This window comes from Lacerta agilis, chromosome 7, assembly GCF_009819535.1.
Source record: "Lacerta agilis isolate rLacAgi1 chromosome 7, rLacAgi1.pri, whole genome shotgun sequence".
Taxonomy (NCBI): Eukaryota; Metazoa; Chordata; class Lepidosauria; order Squamata; family Lacertidae; genus Lacerta; species Lacerta agilis.
Genome location: NC_046318.1, coordinates 36,417,289 through 36,435,922, shown reverse-complemented (window position 1 = coordinate 36,435,922; position 18,634 = coordinate 36,417,289). Strand labels below are relative to the sequence as shown.

Here is an 18,634-nt window from a genome sequence, read left to right as displayed (position 1 = left end):
ATAATAGTTCATTTCTCTTGCTCCCTTCAAATGCTTTGCAGGAGAAGAAATTATATCGGTGGAAAGATCTCTCTCTCCACCTTCACATGAATATTCAATCTCCTCTACCCCCTGCAAAAGAGAAAAACAAAACAAAACCCTACACAGCCTTCAGGAAAGTTCTAGAACATTACTTGGTGAGATCCAGTCACAGAACAACTAACTTTGGCCCCAAGAAACTCAAGCTGTAGAACAAATTGGCTGAAAGGGGCTGTGAAGGATTTGCAGAGGAAGCCTGGGTACAAAAATGTCAGAGACGCTTTAAGTGCAGGTTATTTTGTTTTAAATAAAGATTGAATTAAATTACCGATATTGTCTCTTACCAATTCTATTACACTATAGTTAAGATGGCAGGCAAATTGTCCCTTTACCAGCAGCTTTCCACTTAGCCTATACTCTTCAGGTTTCCGTTTCTGTCTAACAAGCAAGTATAAGAGTACAAACACTGGTATTTGCAATTCCGTTTGCTTTTTGCTTCTCCATTTTTGCCTCAATGGAAATTCATTTGAGATTTCCTGTCTGGCGTTTCTTTTGTTTTTGTTCTTAAAAACAAAGTAACTGATGGACTCATTTTCCTTATCACAATGCCAGCTTTCGGATATTGAAATGTTTCAATTGATTACACGACGCGGAGGCCATAAAATAAACACCTAATAGAAACATGGTAAATAAATAAGAGGCAGGGCTCTCTGTGCACCGGATGCCATTTGAATGCATTTGATGGCTTTTAGATCACTACATTTTGTGCTGATCAGCCAGATGGATAAAGTGACAGAGAATAATAGTTCTGAGCCAATTTTATACTGGCTGTAGATTGTGCAAACAAAAATACAGCAGGGGAATTTAATTTGGAAGACTGGTTCTATTCCTGAAAGATGAAATGGAATGGGATCATTTTCTGAAGAGCTGGATTAACATTAAAGTGTTTTACTATCTTATTATCTAATGTTATACATAAAGTTTTATGTCCACCAGCTTAGCATTTTAAAGATCTTTAATACTGTGACAATAAAATTGAGTGCTGCAGCTAATTTTATATTCCATAATAATAATAAAAAAATCTGTGCTGGGAAATCAGTCATTTTTAAGCTCTTAATAAAAAGGGAAAATGCCCAGATGTGAATAGTATTTGGTTTTATGCAACATGCTTGATTACCATAGTTAAGTTGAATATTGATTCACACTTGAACCTGCTATATTTTTTACTTTTTCAGGTTCTGCCAGTGAGAAAATTAATTAGGAGTTTAACAAGAAGTCACACTTAATTATGAATAGATATCGGCTGTTAATGAGATCTATGTTTTAACACAGATAAATTAGATTTATTTCAATTTCATATTTAAAAATAAATACTTTTGCTGAGAGTCTAAAGTATATGTACAGCCACAACAATGACAAATCACAAATTATGTGCACTTATTAATTTGTCTGAGAAAATGTAGGTGAAAGGCTCAGAGAGAGAAAAATGTGGGGAAAAATAAAATGACTGTCACAACTGAGTTTCATATTTCTCTAGATGATTCTAGAATTGGCAGTGAAACATATTGGGGTTTTTTCCCCTTTCTCTCCAATATTTCAGGTGTTTCTGTATTCACTATAAACTCTACAAAATTCCATACTGTATGAAATACATATACATTTTTGACTGTGGTTATTAAATTGTAGCCAACAGAACTTTGTAAATAGTTGAAAAGCTTAAGCTGCACAGAATATTTAAAGAAAATCTAAGTTTTTCTGTATTTATATTGTTGAATGTCTTTTTCTGAAGAAGAAAAAATAGCTCATACTGATAATCTGAGATGATCATTTTAAGCAAGGATGTATTTTCAAATGCAATATCCCTGTGTACAGAAAATGTTGTCTTAGCGACAGGTGCACCAACTCACAATTTGCTTATCTCGAAATCTTCCATTTTTGAAGGGAAGGTGGATAGCCTTTTATTCTAGCATCGTTTCTGTAAGATGCTGCCAGTACACAAATATATTTCTAACAAGCATGTGCCAAAAATACAATTTAAATAATAAGACTTGTGCTGTATTTCAAAACGACTTGGCATTGCCACCTGTGTTGATATTTCCCACTTTCTTTGATACAATAAGAGAGTTACACTCTTTTTGTAACTATTGCCACAATCATGCCTGCTGGACTTTCCCATAATGTCACAATTAGCAGTGCCTATGGCTTTGCCCTCTTTGCAGAGCCCCGGGTGCTTCTTACATACTTGAAGCGGGGTCCCAGTTCAGGAACATAGTCATAACTTTCATCCTGTTCAGAAGAACTTGATCCCAGGGAGCTAAGCGATCCAGCCATTGACCCAGTACCTTCAAAAGCATATATCTGAAGGGAATCATAAGGGGGAACATCAGGATCAGAGTTGGCTTCTTCTAACTTCATTGTAATGAATTCCCGGAAAACAGCACTCTCGGGGCCAACCTGCAGAGATTGCCTGTAAAGGCTCTGGATCTGTGTTGTGATATTTCTTCGAGGTTTGTGTTCCCTAAGGACAGTTTGGTTCCTCAAGGCTGAAATATCAAAAGCCTCCGTGTCCTGCTCCCCACCTCCTTCGTCGTCATACTTCACGATGTTTTCTCTGAATGCTTCTCCTTTCTTGTGAAATAGAGATTGCTTTGTCTGCTGCTTCAAGGCCACAATTGCTAGAATAAAAACTGCCAAGCAAACAAATAAAAGCGTGGTGCTGGTGAAATAAATACTTGAGAAATTCACACACAAACACACACACAGAATTTTTACTAATCTTGATGCTACTGCAGTGTGACCAGTTTTATAGACTCTGGTTTCATGGGTGAGATAGGAAGAGTGTGGATCATGAGCATGGTAGTATTATGAGCACATGTATGTGCATGGAACTGAGGGTAGATAAATGGGGTATATGAGTTATTGTAAATGGGGTTTTGTGTCTGGCGCTTTTTTTAGTTAAAAAAAATGAGGTGTTGGTACTTATATCTTGATAAAAGTGTTATAAGCACCAGCACAAAATCGTTGTCATCGGTAGCAAAGGAAAGAGATGATGGCACCCTGTACCAGTGAGTACTATCACAGATACAAAAGCACAGGTTGTGTCCAGGATATGATTAGCATGAAGGTGTTGAAAATTAGGGTTGGAGAAACTCAGGGCTGGGAGTCAAGTGTAGTCCTCCGGGCATCTCTATCTGGACCTTGGAACTCTCCCCAGGCTATGTGTTATTTCATCAGGCCACAACCCTCACTGGTGCTACTTTGTACACCAGCTGTTTTTGTCTGGCTATAATGCATTCTTTAACTCTAATCATGTCTCTTCTTTGTCTGGACAAGGATAGTGAGGATGTATTTCTGTGCATATGTGTAGAAACTAGCCTATTATACAATGATAAAAGGTATATTCATTCCTCTGTGCTATTTTGTCTCTGGCCTTGTCCACCACTGGCATCTTGCTCTAAGGAGATTGCCCAGAAGTGAATACAGTGGTACCTCGGTTTTCTAATGTAATCTGTTCCGGAAGACCGTTTGAGTTCTGAAACATTTGAAAACTGAAAGCTCAATATCCGACAGCTAGGCCTCAGGATATTGCACTCAGTGGAAGTCGCATGTTCAACTTCTGAGGCGTGTTCGAAAACTGAAGCATTTACTTCTGGGTTTATGGCATTCAAAAACCGAAATGTTCATCAACAGAGACATTCAAAACCTGAGGTACCACTGTATGGTCCTCTGTCTAAAAGAAAGGGTGTAGTCCATCAATTCATATATGAGTTCTGTCAGGTTTTAATTTGGGTAATACGGACCATGTTCTGGGCAACAAATCCATGAAACCAAGAAGACATAATATGAAATATTTTGGCCAAGATGACATAATATGAAATGAAGAAAGTATTGTTTTTCTTACCTAATATTATTAGTAGGCAAGCAACAACAGCAACTAAAGCTTGTACACTGATGCCCATTGAGAAGAGCATTGCTCCATATCTGCATGACTGGAGACTAGGTTCGTGGTCACAGTCGCACACAGTGACGGTCAAAGTGTTTGTGCCGGTGAGAGATGGACTTCCGTTGTCAGCAATTAGAATTGGTAAGGTAAAAATAAACTGTTCTCGACGATGAAATCCACCTCGTGTGGTGATAATTCTAGCTGTATTATCTTTAAAAAATAACAAAAAGATGATATTGTTTTATGACACTGCTTATGGGTCTTCAAGTCCAACAATTCATGTTCAGTTAGAATATCTTATTTATGAGAAACACTGTGCCATATTTTGTGCAGATAAAGAGGCGTAGGGGGAAGAAAGTTGGAAATCATGTTGCTAAGGGGACAACTTAGTCCCACTGAGATCAGTGGAGCTTGCCTCCTCGTAAGTGTGCTTAGGATTATGCTGCACATTGGCTAAAATCTGAATAGTTCAGATGCACCACTATCATCATCAACCCTACAAAATCTCAGCAACCCTTGCAGTACTAACTCAATAAGGTAGACTCATATTATGTGCAGGTGGGTGGTGTGAGGCTGAGAGGCACTGGTTAGTTTAAGGCCACATATTTTGTGGGCCAGGAAGAGTCTGAACCAAGCAATTTCTTATTCAGAATACAGTGAACTTTCCAAAAGTTAGCTGTATTGATTTATTCACCTAGCCAGAACATTCAAATAATTAGCAAAGTCAATATGAGCAATGTATACTTTAGTTGAATTTGAAATAGCTCTTCTTCTAAGTCTCAGAAGGCTGCCTTTAAGTGGTCTCCTTTCCTGCAATTTCATCAGCTGTTGAACTTAGGTTTTCCCCTCAGATTAGTTTCGATTGGTGTCCCCCCCTTTACGATTCTTTCTCAGCCTAAGGGATCAATACAAATGCTGCATAACATCGCAGCACAGAAAAGTCATTCATATGATGTCATCTGTCTATCGATGAAAACAGTGTAATAGGGGAACAAAAACAAAGTTAAATAATTGTGAACTGCGCCTTTGTCTTTAACTGTGTTTTAGCAGAACTAAATACAAAGGAGAAGTTTTTATTAATATTGAATCTTCACTTCATTTTAAAAACCTGCTCTCTCCCTTGCACACTCTTCCCTTTTCTAATACTACCAGTGTTTGGCAGTTTAAGAGATAATGGGAAAGTTATTACTCCTACAATCTGCCATATTTAGAAAGCAATTATTAAGAGATAAAATTGGCTTTTGAGATTTTGTTCTGAGGGTTTCTTTTCTTATTTCAGAGCAGATCTGCAGATCAGTGAAAGAGCTGCTGGAATAAGAATCTGCCAATGGTGCTCTGCATAAGAGGGAAGGAATTTAGTATCCTATCACCAAATCCAGTTTCCTGTTTTCAGCAGTAGCCAGTTCATATGTATCAGGAACAATCAAGAAGAGCATGAAGACAATAGGCCACCCTCAGTGATTTACTGTCCCTGAACTTAGAAGTTCTACTTAAATATCATCTACATCAGCCTCCCCAACCATGTGACTTCCAGGTGTTGTTTGATTATAATCAGGAGCAGAGGAAGGGGGTGCATTGGGGGCAGGCCACTCTGGGTGTCACCGCTGAGGGGGAGTGACAAAATGCCGGGCGGCACTCACCGTGGGGCCTGCAGCATGCCCAAGCCACGCATCTCTCCTGTAAGTGACACTGTGGCTAGGGCTCCCACAGGCTCCACACTGCCCCAAAGGTCTGCCTGCTGCCTCCCCCTCAGCAGTAGGGAGAGGAGGCAGGCAGACTCCTTGGAGGCCCCATGGAGTGTCCTGCCCCAGCTTGCCCCACCCCCATGGACGGCTGGCGCCACCCCAGGTGCAAGGCACGCATGCCTCCCCAGGTGCCCAAACGGCTTGCTCCACTGCTGATTATAATCCCCATCATTTCTGACTATTGGCTATGCTGGCTGGGCCTGATGGAAATTGGAGTCCAGAACATGTGGAGGGCACTGGGTTGGGCAAGGCTGACATTTATAGAACAGGAGCGCTCCACTCTGCAACATTTTGTTGTAGAGCCCACTTGTCCTGGCTAACAGCTACTGTTCACCTTATCCTTAATTTTATCTAACATTTTGCAACGCTGTCAAAGCTAGTAGCCATAGTGCACCATTTCACCATTGATTCTGCACATTTCTGCTTCCTTTTGAATCAATTTTATTGGTTGACTCCTAGTACTATGAGATGAGGAACATCTCTTCTTTCTTCTCATACTATCCTTGCTTTCTATAAGGAACCCCTACCATTCTCACCAACCCCAACAGCTAAAGGAGATGTTGCTACTGAACTGTGTGCAGTCTCCCAGTGCCCTGGACTATATTGGCATAGAAGAGGCTGCAATCTGCCTCGCTACTCCTCTATAGGCTTTCTAAGTCAGAATGCAGCTTCTTTTGCTGCAAAGAAAGACCCTTGAGGAGAAACCTCATGAAATTCAGCATCACCTGTAGTTTAGTCCTTACTCATCTTTCTCCCCTCTAAATCAACAATTCCTAACAATCTGCTACAACTGCCCAGATAGTTGATTATTTGAGTAAGTGCTGAATAGGCTTTTTTTTTTTTTAACACCAGGAACAGTGATGTAAGTGAGTCTGGTAGGATTTATAATTTTGTCGGAATACGTTTCACGGATCCGCCATGGATTCATATTTATTTGGTTATTTAATGAGGTTTTCGAGATCTACTTTTGGTATAACTACGCGCAAAAGCGAAAGTGAAAGCATGAATGAATAGTGTGGTTCACTTATGAGATTAATCCGCCTTTATTTTATAGTTCCGGTCATGTTCAAAGTTGTTAATGAGCGTTAAACTTGCTTCCCGCCTTTTTGGAGGGCAGCAACAGTGATTTTATTGGTTGAGGCATTGATGATGATGTCACGTTTGTTCCCTAATAAAAGGCAGAGGCACCCCCGCTTAGGCGCGTTTTTCCTTGGTTTCTTTGGTTTAGTCAGTCGACGTTCTTTTACCTTAGTTTAAGTTCAGGGTTTAGTTTAAGGGTATTGGGAGCGGGCTGGACGGGTTGGATGGGTTTTCTTTAGTTAGAGTTAGATCGCGGAAGATCATTCGGTTTAGCCTTAGACAGGTTTCTTTTAGGTTTAGCCTAGGGCTAGATTCGCGGAAGATATTTCGGTTTTAGTGTTATTTAGCTAGCCTCGCGGAAGATTGGGCGCGCAGGGACTTTAAGCTTAGGTGAACTTAGCTTAGGGGACGAGCCTATGCGGGTTCTGCCGAAGCCACTAAAGATACAACCGGTGTCTGTCTTCCTTTGGGGTAAAAGGGGGAGTAAAAGGTTTAAAGTAAAATTTTATTTTTCCTAAGTTGGTCCATCTATTCAGAGTCAGGGTATATTCTATTTCACGAGGCAACTTTTCACTAAGAAGGCAACTAGGAACTCATACACCTTCGGAGTCATCAATTGGCTTACTCAGCTTCCTTCGGATTGTGAGACTTGGCCGGCGACCGTGCTCAAAAGCACGCGGAACGCTGGCCGCTTTCCCCGCAACTGGTACCTCGTGCATGACTAGTTCAAGTTGTGCACGAGGAGCTCCAGCACCCAAACCCCGACATAATTTCTGTATGCCTCTGAGATTACACAGACTTCGGTGACTACAGCTGGCAAGAATTAAACACAAATGTTATTAGGGACAAAACATTCTGTCCCTGTGTGGGGGCAAATGTACCCACCCTTGACAGGAGACTTGCAGGGGGTAAGATCAAGCAGGGTGTGTGGAAGGCTTAAGGTAATGGTGTGGAGAAGCAGGCAGAGAGGAGGTTTTCTCCTTCTCATAATAGCAGAACTCAGGGTCACCCATTGAAGCTGAATGTTGGAAGATTCAAGACAGACAAAAGAAAGTACTCCTTTATATAATGCATAGTTAAACCATTGCATTAGCTCCTCCAAGAGGTAGTGATAGCCACCAAATTGGATGGCCTTAAAAGAACTGTAGACAAATTTGTAGAGTTGGAGGCTATCAGTGATTACCGGCCATGTTGGCTGTGTTCTGTCTCCACTGTTTGAGGCAATATGCCACTGAGTATCAATTCCTAGGAATCACAAGTAAAAAGAACACTGTTGCACTCAGGTCCTGCTTGCAGACTTCCTATAGGCATATGGTTGCCTCCTGTGAGCAGAATGTTTGACTGGATGTGCCTTTGCTCACATCCAGCAAAACTCTTATAATGTTCTCAAGCTACACAGTAAGAAAAAGAGGAGACCGAATATGATAGTAGAAATGCTTGTGGGAATCTATGTCCCATTCAGCAAAAACAGCACTACATTTTATCATTAAACTATGGAAAAGAGGTGTAATTAATTTGTCAGAAGATAAATGATAAATATGCCATAAATACAAACCCAATTTCTTCCACATTTGGTGGAGGAATTCAGGAACTGAAAAATCTTGGAAGCAATAACTTATCAACTTCCTGCACCTTAAATAGAATATTTTATTTGATCTATGGGTTATTTTATTTTCATTCTTATAATTAGATAAAAGCCAAGCATGCCAGTTTAATTTTTGCTTATTAGCTGCAGCTAAATTATAAATAGCTAAATTGGGGAGGGGATGACATTATGAGATCACTGCCTAATAAAGGTTTCAGAAACAGCAGACATAGCGGAATTCTTAAAGCAATGTTTTCCTGGCCTGATGACAAGTATTTAAGATTTCTGTCTTGTAGAATGTATGCCTGACTGTTGAGTATGCTGTCTTTGGTAATATGTTTTATAAAAGCTCAGTAAAAATACATTTTAAAAGAGGAAATGGCTCCAACACTGTATAGCTATTCTGCTCAACACATGAAATGACCAATGATCACTAAACTCCTTATTTATTTTAATGTATGTATATGTGAGTGTTGTTTTTAGTGTGTTTATGCACCATTCTTCTTCTCAGGACAGTTTGCAACATATAAAAATTAAAATTTCATTAAAAACCCAAATAGTGTCATCAGTTTTTTTAAAAAAATAAATAAATCATAAAAGTGTTGCCTATTTCAAAAATTAAAAGACTGCTAGAATAAACCCTTCTTTGATGCCTTGCAAAAATCAGCAAGTGTGGGGTGGGACAGTATTTAACTACACTCCATTGGTTTTACATATTATGGGACCAGTCTGGAGAAGGCTGTATCCCTTATCCTCATCGGCTATGCCTTAACCATAGGAGACACTTCTAATCAAAGGAAGTGGGCAGGATAATAAGGGAGGAGATGCTCCCTAAATTGTCTTGGGCCTAAGCTATTTAGGACTTTAACAGTAGACACCACCTCTATGAATTGTGCCTGTAGGCAAATTGGTACAAAGTGCAGATGTATTGGTGCAAAGTGACCCTATTTGCTAATAATAATAATAATAATAATAATAATAATAATAATAATAATAATTTGTACCCCGCCCATCTGGCTGGATTTCCCCAGCCACTCTGGGCGGCTTCCAACAAAATCAGATACAAAAATATCACACGTTAAAAATTCCTGAAAAGGGCTGCCTTCAGTATTTCTGAATGTCAGGTAGTTGTTTATCTCCTTGACCTGTGATGGGAGGGCGTTCCACAGGGCGGGCACCACTACTGAGAAGGCCCTCTGCTGGTTCCCTGTAGCTTTGCTTCTCGCAGTGAGGGAACCGCCCAGAAGTCCTCGGCACTGGATCTCAGCACTGTATTCACCAACAGCTACGGAAGTAGTACTATGTGGAGTGCATTACAATAAGCCTAACCTAGATGTAACTAAGGCATGTGTTACCATAACCAGGTTTAATTTCCTAAGGCATGTGCACTGCTGGTACAGCAGCCTCAGCTGACCAAAGGGACAGCAAACCACAGACACCACTTGATTATCCAGGTGTAAAACCAAAACCAGGATGACTGAAAGGGACTGTTCCTGGCAACTTTGAAATGATTAATTGTGAAAGTGTGTTGTGGATTTATTTTAGATGAAGACACCAGCCCAGGTTCTAAACATTAGGATAAAAGCCTGATAATTATGTATGTGGGATGTTTTTTTATTAATTGTATATTGATAACTATCCGGCCATATCAACAAGAAATTTACAGACGGCGAGTTAATCTCATTAATATTCCTGTGAGCTAATAAGAGAGAATGACAACATCAACAGATGTTCATAGCTGAGCTATGAGTCGAGTTTGGGATTCTAAATCCTGCAAATTAAGCCATTGTGTGGCCCACAGTGGTTCTCAGATACGCACCACAATTTGTACCATTTACCGGATGAACAGTAGATTTGCTCAGATGTTAGCTTTCAAGAGTTCTCAGAACATATGGAGAGAGGAACACATGCACTGCCCCCCTCCCAACAGTGTCCACATGTGGAAAAAAATCTCCACCCTCGATTGTAGTGCACTGGGTGGGAAGGTCAGCAGGGAGAAACTTTGCACATTCAGCTGAACGTGTTTAGAATTTTCTGTGCGAACTGAAACCACAATTGCTCAGGGTTTCCAGCTGCATAGAGGCTTCTAAGGGCTTTCTAAGTTAATTCAAATGAACACATGAAAATTCCATCTTTAGATTCAAGATCAAATGTTGCAGGCAGCACAAACAGGGTATGCACAACCAGTTCCTCCCTCCACATTTTCTGAGAACACATGAAGGTGAATGTCTGAATAGGTCTAGCGATAGTTTCATAATTAAAGTGGAAAATTGAGCATTCATTCTTTACAGAAATATTTTAAGGGCTGTGCCAACAATACCTACTTTGATTATCTTTGACTGCAAAACCAGAGCTGTTTGTGGCCTCCTCATTCAAATAGTAGAAGAAATGATGGTCCTCCACAGAATTGTCTTTGTCCACTGCACTGATGGTCTGAATAACCTAAAAGCGAACAATGGCAAACAGTATGCTTAGCACCAAATATTATTGGCTGCCTTTGAAAGCAATGCAACAAAATTGCGTGCAAGACATTCCATTCCATTAGTAAGGTTGAAATTCCCCTGCCTTGTCTCTGAAGGGCAGGAAATGTATTAGCTGCTGCAGCAAATACACATCACTTAACACAAGCCTGTTGAGCTTGTTGATTTTCTAATGTCCTACAATTATGCCACTTGATTTTGTATTGATTGGGAGGAGATAAGCACTAAAGTCGTGGGCTAATGCAAATGGCTTCTGGAATTGAAAATGCAAAGGTTAAATAAAGTTTCCATAAGGGGGGAAAAAGAATAATGTATAAAGTATTCTGCCCTTCCTTTGTTCTCCAAGGTGAAAAGTATATCATTCTATATTTGAACACATCCTTCAGTACAAAAACCTATTTCCTTCCAGCCCACAAACATCATAGGCATCACTCAAGTGATGTATTATAGTTGCCGTGACCGCAAGATTGTGACAAGTTCATGTGCTGAATTGTTGATTCTTTGAGATAGTAACAGATTGATTATGGGAACACTTGGTTGTGTTTTCAAAGAAACAAAATAGCCTAAATTTCCAAACCGATTGAACCAGATTGTCATTTGCAGGAGAACAGAGTCAAAATTAGCAGCTTTGCATTCAGAAATCATTGATTCCATCACTTCAAATAAACAAGCCATGTTGCAGTTGTTATAATGAACAGTTGTTCTGCTTGCTAAGAGTAAATATTTGTTACCATTATCAGTTGATAATATTGGGCAAATCGTACATTATCAGTGACAACATTTTTTATCTTGCTATTTCAGCTCCACATTATCTTGCCATTTCAATGCACTACCAGTTCATTTCTTTCATTAAGAGGGTAAGTCTTCTAAAATGTTGTTTAATGGCTAATTGGTGCTTAAAAACCCAGCCTTGCCAAGTACAGGGTCAGAGAAGCCAACAGACAGCCACAGAAATTACTTTGTGATTATGGCACAACCATAGTTCAATGCAATGATGGGCTAATAGAGTTTTTTTTTAAAGAAATGCTTTTTTAAATGTTTATTTTCATTGATAACGGCCTGATTCTATCATCTGCTGCAGCAGGTCCTCTGACTCTAGCTACCACAAGTTGCCAGCAGTAGCAGCAGCTCCTGTTCATTAGATACAACTCTATGGTAGCAGAATACTCATGGAGAGGTTGGGTAGGCAAACTCTCCTTGCTCTCTTCCCCTTCAGAAACAATAGTGGATGTGGTTTAAGAATGGACCATCTGTCAGTGTCATCCATCCCAACTGTTTCTCAGTTTTCAAGACTCAAGTTAAGTTTTCTGCATCAGTTTGCATTAAAAAAAAAATCGTCTTGAAAATTCACCAGCATTTTAATGCAATTTTTTCCTGTGCACATTTCTGTAAGCAATTTGCCTAACAAATACATTTTTACAAGCAATTTCCTCTAGCATGCATGGTATATTATTTTCTGTAATATATGGGGTTTTGTGAACAATTTCCCCTGAATATATGCATTTTTGCACACATTTATTTGGTTAGAGAATTGTCTCACAAGATTCAGAAGAATGTAAATTTAAAACAAGTAAGTTAAGTTAACCTCTGGTTAAGTACTTAATTCGTTCCGGAGGTCTGTTCTTAACCTGAAACTGTTCTTAACCTGAAGCACCACATTTCAGCTCTTTTCCAAATTATACTCCCAATATTAATTTTACTGGGCATTTCAGCCTCAAAATAAATCCTCCATTAAATATGTTTCACTAGGGCACTTTCCACATTAATGACTGAACATGTTATACTAAGCAAGTCACTATTAGATTACAGTGGTACCTCTGGTTAAGTACTTAATTCGTTCCGGAGGTCCGTTCTTAACCTGAAACTGTTCTTAACCTGAAGCACCACTTCAGCTAATGGGACCTCCCGCTGCCACTGCACCGCTAGAGCACGATTTCTGTTCTTATCCTGAAGCAAAGTTCTTAACCTGAAGCTTTATTTCTGGGTTAGTGGAGTTTGTAACCTGAAGCATCTGTAACCTGAAGCGTATGTAACCCGAGGTACCACTGTAATGATCTCCCACATCATTTTTACTTTGGTCCCAAACTACCTGATAGACAGCAGTTCACTAGTTAAACCATCATCGCTTTTTTAAAAATAAAATAATGAAAACAGTGCACTAATTGTTTCTGGATCAGGGTCTAATATGACTTCATACTTTATGTTAAAACAAAGGTAACATAGTTGGATATTGCTTCGGAAAGCTTGCATGGGTTGGTTTATTGATTGTGCTGAAATCTAATTGCCAAGAATTGTGTTATATCAAGGCTCATTAATCTGAAAACTGTAATAATCTACAAGTCAGTGGGGAAGACTACTAACTGGGGAACTTGCCTGGTCATTGTTTAAAAAGGAAATTGGTTTGAGTAAAAATCCAGGCTTTAGAGAAGGGCCAGCCCTAGCATTAGACATAGTGAAGCAACTGCTTCAGGCAGCTGCATTGAATGTCATGAATGGGGAGCAAATTGTTGGTTACACCCTTTATCATGATTATAGTTGTACTGCCATAGAGGGTGGGGAGCTTTCAGTGTAAGTTGACTGGCCTTGGGTATTCTGCATCTTGACTTGGGGATGAGGACTTTAATGCTCAACCTAAGGCAACAGCAAGGTGCCTTGGGTCAGCCTTTGAGTGGAAAGCAGTTCTGCCTCCTAAAAACCTTGAAAGCAAACTGAATCTTTACAGCTTGAAGTCTGCCTGATACAACCAGAGGGCCTTGAAACTTTTGTGGCAAGGGATGGAGAAAATGGCCAACTACAGTTTCTTTCAGTTTCATATTTTTTACAGTCTTGGGATCAGGCTGCCACATTTATGCAGCCAGGCATAATGTATTTCTTTTTTTAAAAGGAGTCTTCATTAAAAAAAAAAAAATTGCCAGCATTTTAGTGTGCATTTCTAATATGCACATTTTAGCATGCAGTATATATTTTCCAGAAATATATGCTATCTTGAGCACGCTATATATGTATGTCTGTGCGCATTTCCTGGTTGGAAATGATCATCACAAAATTCAAAGAACCGCACATTTCAAAGTTGTGCTTTGGTTCGCATATTGTTACAGCAAGTGCAAATAAAGTATGTCTGTGTTAAAATGCAAACTCAACCGAATCTCTTTCCCATCACAACTTGTAGCTAATCTGGCCTTCATTTCAGATGAGTAATCCAATTTCTTCCCCATTCCATCCTTAACACTACTAATCTTCTTTACCAGTTGGAAGGGAAGGAGAAAAGAGTATATAAACTTTGTGGGTATTGAGAGAAAAATCCTTCTCCTGCCTTGCTCATACATTTTTCAGTGGGTGATCCTCTCACTTCCCCACCTTTCATTTCCCACTTTCTTTCTCAGCACCGGAGCCAAAGGTAAAGATAAAATCAGTAGCTACCATACAAAATGAAACTGGGAAGAGAAGCTGTACACTACTGCAACAGGAACTTGAGCCCTTCTTAGACATTATGTCATCTCATTGGAAGGCAAAAATTGCAGGGGAGATGTTGTGGGCAAGTGTGGTGCATGTGCCCCTTGTCTTCATCCTTGCATGGTCAAGCTGAATAGCTGTAGAGGGCTTTAAGCTCTTATTCCTTCTGTCTCTCCCAGGGTCTGTTTTGCTGATTTGTCAGTAGCTGATTTTCATTGGAAAAAGCCCTTTTCATCTGAGCTGTCTTCTTTTCATTAGTATTACATGGGGGCTTCAAACACACTTCATTTTTCTTTTCAAGGATGGTTAGTGATGTTCAAGGATTTCATTTGACTTGAAGATTTTTACTTGATTCACATCTCAGGCTCAAACTGCAGTTTTCTTGTACTTCAAATTTTGCATTATACTTCACAGCTCAAAGAACATACCAAAATGTGTACAGAATATATACTTTAGGTTAAAACACAAACAAAATGCACACAAAAGCTGATATACTCTGAAACGATACATTCAGGGTTTGTTTTTTGTATTTTAATGCAGATGGATGCAAAAATGGGATGGGACAGAAATATTAACACAACATGTGAAACTGACACAAATCAGAAACAGGATGATCTATCCATCTCTTTTAATCACTCCCACACCAGAACTTTTTTAAACACAAGCTGGCTGCCAATATATTGTCACGAACAACTATCAGATGCCATCCTGTGGCCACGAGGTTCCACCAATTGGATTATTGCAGCATGTGCTGCCATCTTACTGTTTATAATAGGATAATTTATTTAGATAGCTCACCCTTTACCTCAGAGTAATAAAATAAATGATCTAAAACCAAGATTAAAATCCCACTAACCAAGCAGCCAAACTTCTTAAAAACACCAGCAAAGACAACTAAAAGCAGATAAACATTAAAGAAGATAAGACAATGACTTTTTTTAAAAAAAGCTTGAGCAAACAGGTACATCTTTTCTTTGCACCGTGTAGGGGAGGGCTGTCCACAAAGGGGGTGCCACACCACACCACAAATCTCCCCTAACAGTGAAATGCAAAGATTCCCCTCCATTGATCTTAAAGCACAGGTGGGCTGATATAGGGAGATATTCAGGTATTCCAGAAGCAGGTAAGTAAGCATGGTTACCAACTAAGTTTTACTAAGAGAAGACCCACTGAATTAATGGACCAAGTTAGCCATGTTAATGAACTTCAATAGGTGAGTTACGCTGAGTTATATTGGAGAAACCCTAAGCGCTTAACTACAAAATTGCCGCTACAAGGTAACATGAAAGGTTTAATAAGCGTCCCCAGAAACTAAAGTTTATACCACAAGGCAGAATTACAAGACTAATAGATGGAACAGAGATTGTGAGCCCATGCACTAACCCCCCGGCCTGGGAGCCAGCCCGTAAATAAGGAGACACGACAACGATGTATGAGATAAATTAGACCACAACTTTATTGATTTTAGATGTAGAAAACCTTGGCTTAGGCATTGGACAGCTTCTCTCTCAGCCTTCGGTTGGGACTGAGGATGCGCAGTGCAGACAGGTGTTGTGAGGGGGACTGTAAAACGAAAATTTACACAGCGTGCCCCCCCTTCACCTGATGTAAGGAATTTGACCTTACACCACCATTCAGGGCCAGTGACTCCCGCAATCAACCCTTTAACGGGCCCTGCAAATGCAGCCACATGGGGGTGCATAATAATGCTACCCCATTCCCAAGACAGACTATAGGATTCTGTCCAAAGCCTAAAACTGCCAAAGTTGTGGCAATTGCTACAGGGAAGGCAAAACTTGCAGAGCAGGGAAAATTCCTTCCTGGCTCTAGGAAACAGCAACCATTGTGCGACCATAGCAACGCCTACGGACCTAGGAAGGAAAAGGTTATCCTGCAAGAAAACCACATTAAGTTAGAGGGAGGGATGTGTGGGTGACACTCCAAAGATTGACTAGAGAGACGGTCAGAGCCCACCGTACCTGAATTCCGCCCCGCCCCCCAGCCAGCAACCGATTGGCTAACTGGGGAGAGGGCAGGCTGACACCCAGCCAGCTAGGGGGTGTTACCCAGGCATGGGAAGCCTGTGCCAGGTCACAAACCCCGCCCACCTATTTGATGGGGTGAGCGGTAATTGTGGAGAAATTAAAATGAACCCCCCTAAGTGCTCAGAGAATGCACGAGGGGGCAACAATTTTCAAACCCCGCCCAGGTCGCCTACCTTGTAGCCGCACACTCAGTATTATGTTATTTCTTTGTTTGTACTACTGCTTTCAGTTGAATGATTCTCAAGGTGGGTTAATGTAATACAAATTAAATAAATCCAAAATTCAGACATTAGATGAATACAGCTCCCCCACCCTTTGGGGAACCTGTTAGGCAGGCTTCCTCAAAATCGGCCCTTCAGATGTTTTGAGACTACAATTCCCATTGTCCCTGGCCACTGGTCCTGCTAGCTAGGGATCATGGGACTTGTAGACCAAAAACATCTGGAGGGACGAGGTTGAGGAAGCCTGCTGTTAAGGGTTCTCAGAACTGGAGGAGCCTTATGTGTGAATCTCTGTAGGGTCCCTTCCTCACTAAAGCTAAATGCACAGCCACTGGGGGTGTGGCCAGAAGGTACATTCATACTGGGGGCAGGGTGGGTGAGGAAGCTTGGCCAGAAGCCATAGGACTCCATTTGCCCCTCACATATTCAAATGAGCACCCTCCTTAAATGGCCTGCTGTCTTCTGGCGAATCCTATAAAGTCTTAGTGAAGCCAGTTGCAATGTGTAGATCTTCCGATAGCCAAAGATGCAACATCCACACACAAGAGAGTCGTATTAGCAGGACTGGGGGAAAACAGCAATAGAAATCTTTAGAAAAACACTAAGGTGTGTGGGAAGGGGAATCCCCAAAAGGGGAAGAACAGTGGAATGGGGGGGAAATGTTTGTGACATCCCCTACAGTGACCAAACTGGTTACACTCCCCTAAATCTATCCCTGCTCTGAATAATAGTACTTCAGTCTGCAGCATTTTGTTTCATGTTCCACTTGCTTGTTTTATAAAAATTTATCTTCATTCTCATCTTCCTACATAAAAACAGGTAGGAATTTCACAATTAGGGATTAAATTTGTCGTGGTCTAGAAGTGCATGTAAATAAAACAACTGGTCTCTGCTGACGTTTTCCAACACTTTTCACTCATTGTTTTTTTTCTTGATCCACTACATATAGATTGTCAATATTTTTTAATTTATACAGAATGCCTCCCTAGTTTTATATTTTTTAAAAACTAGTTTGAATTATATTCAAGTTGTTATTCTTCCTGGCATTCGCGGCATTATCTCTCTTTATAGAGAACTAATGTCAAGTAAGTAGCTTTCACTTTGACTGTAATTGCTGACTATTTTATTTTATGCTAAGTGCTGGGTTAATATGTATTGCCTTGCTATCTCTGTTTCAAAGTGCAAAATACACATTCATCCACTTTACGAGCTAATAAGTAAATGGTCAAGTAAATTGCTGCATCAGAGTCAATTCACAGATGATACGCAAATTGCAGGTATTTGTGCCAGAATAAATATGTATTAGAGAGGACAGTATTATTTCAGAAAGAAACAAGTAAACACAGTAGCTCACCCTCAGCAAAAAAATATTATTCTTTCCTTCATGCAAAGCAACAGTAATGTCCACAAGATAACAGGGGTACACTATTATTATTATTATTATTATTATTATTATTATTATTATTATTTTTTGTGTTGTTAGTTATTAAAAGAATTATTGAGCAACCACTCATTTTATTTATATTTATTTATTTTTTATAAGATTTTATTATTTTCCAATAAGACAAAGAAAAACAAAATACAACATCAACACAAAACATAATAAACAGTAAACATAATCAACATAAAAACAATAACAACAATAAAGGCATAAAGAGAACATATACAAACCTTAACCTCTATCTATCTTTATACATTTCTTGTTTCTAACTTCTCTATTTGGGGACTTCCCCCGTTCCCTCCCCTGTCTTCAAAAAACGAATACTTCTTCAAGGTAGCTTTATATATATTCAATTAACATTTACCCAAATTTTAATATACTTAGCTTTTACTTAGTCAAATATCTTAATAACTATGTATCTTATCTTAACGACCTATCTTCACATATTTTGACACATACATCTTTCACATAACAAAAATTCCTCTTACCATTTATATCTAACACATATCTACCAAAGCCGATATTCTGTCTAATTCTGCTCAAATATTCAGTTTAACTGATTTAACTAAATAGTCTTTGAATTTTTTCCACTCCTGTGACACCTTCCCCTCCCTCTGGTCCCG

At 39.7% G+C, this 18,634-nt stretch overlaps 1 protein-coding gene across 1 annotated transcript in view; it reads right to left on the bottom strand.

Annotated features, from left to right (window-relative positions):
• Window positions 1–1,598: 1,598 nt before the first annotated feature.
• The window catches only part of LOC117049839 (cadherin-19-like), a 43,174-nt gene continuing 26,138 nt past the window's right edge, over window positions 1,599–18,634 (bottom strand). Inside the window, 3 exon segments of the mRNA XM_033154827.1 lie at window positions 1,599–2,705; window positions 3,920–4,171; window positions 10,696–10,813. Coding sequence (XP_033010718.1) covers window positions 2,215–2,705; window positions 3,920–4,171; window positions 10,696–10,813 — 861 coding nt within the window. The 3' untranslated portion in view covers window positions 1,599–2,214.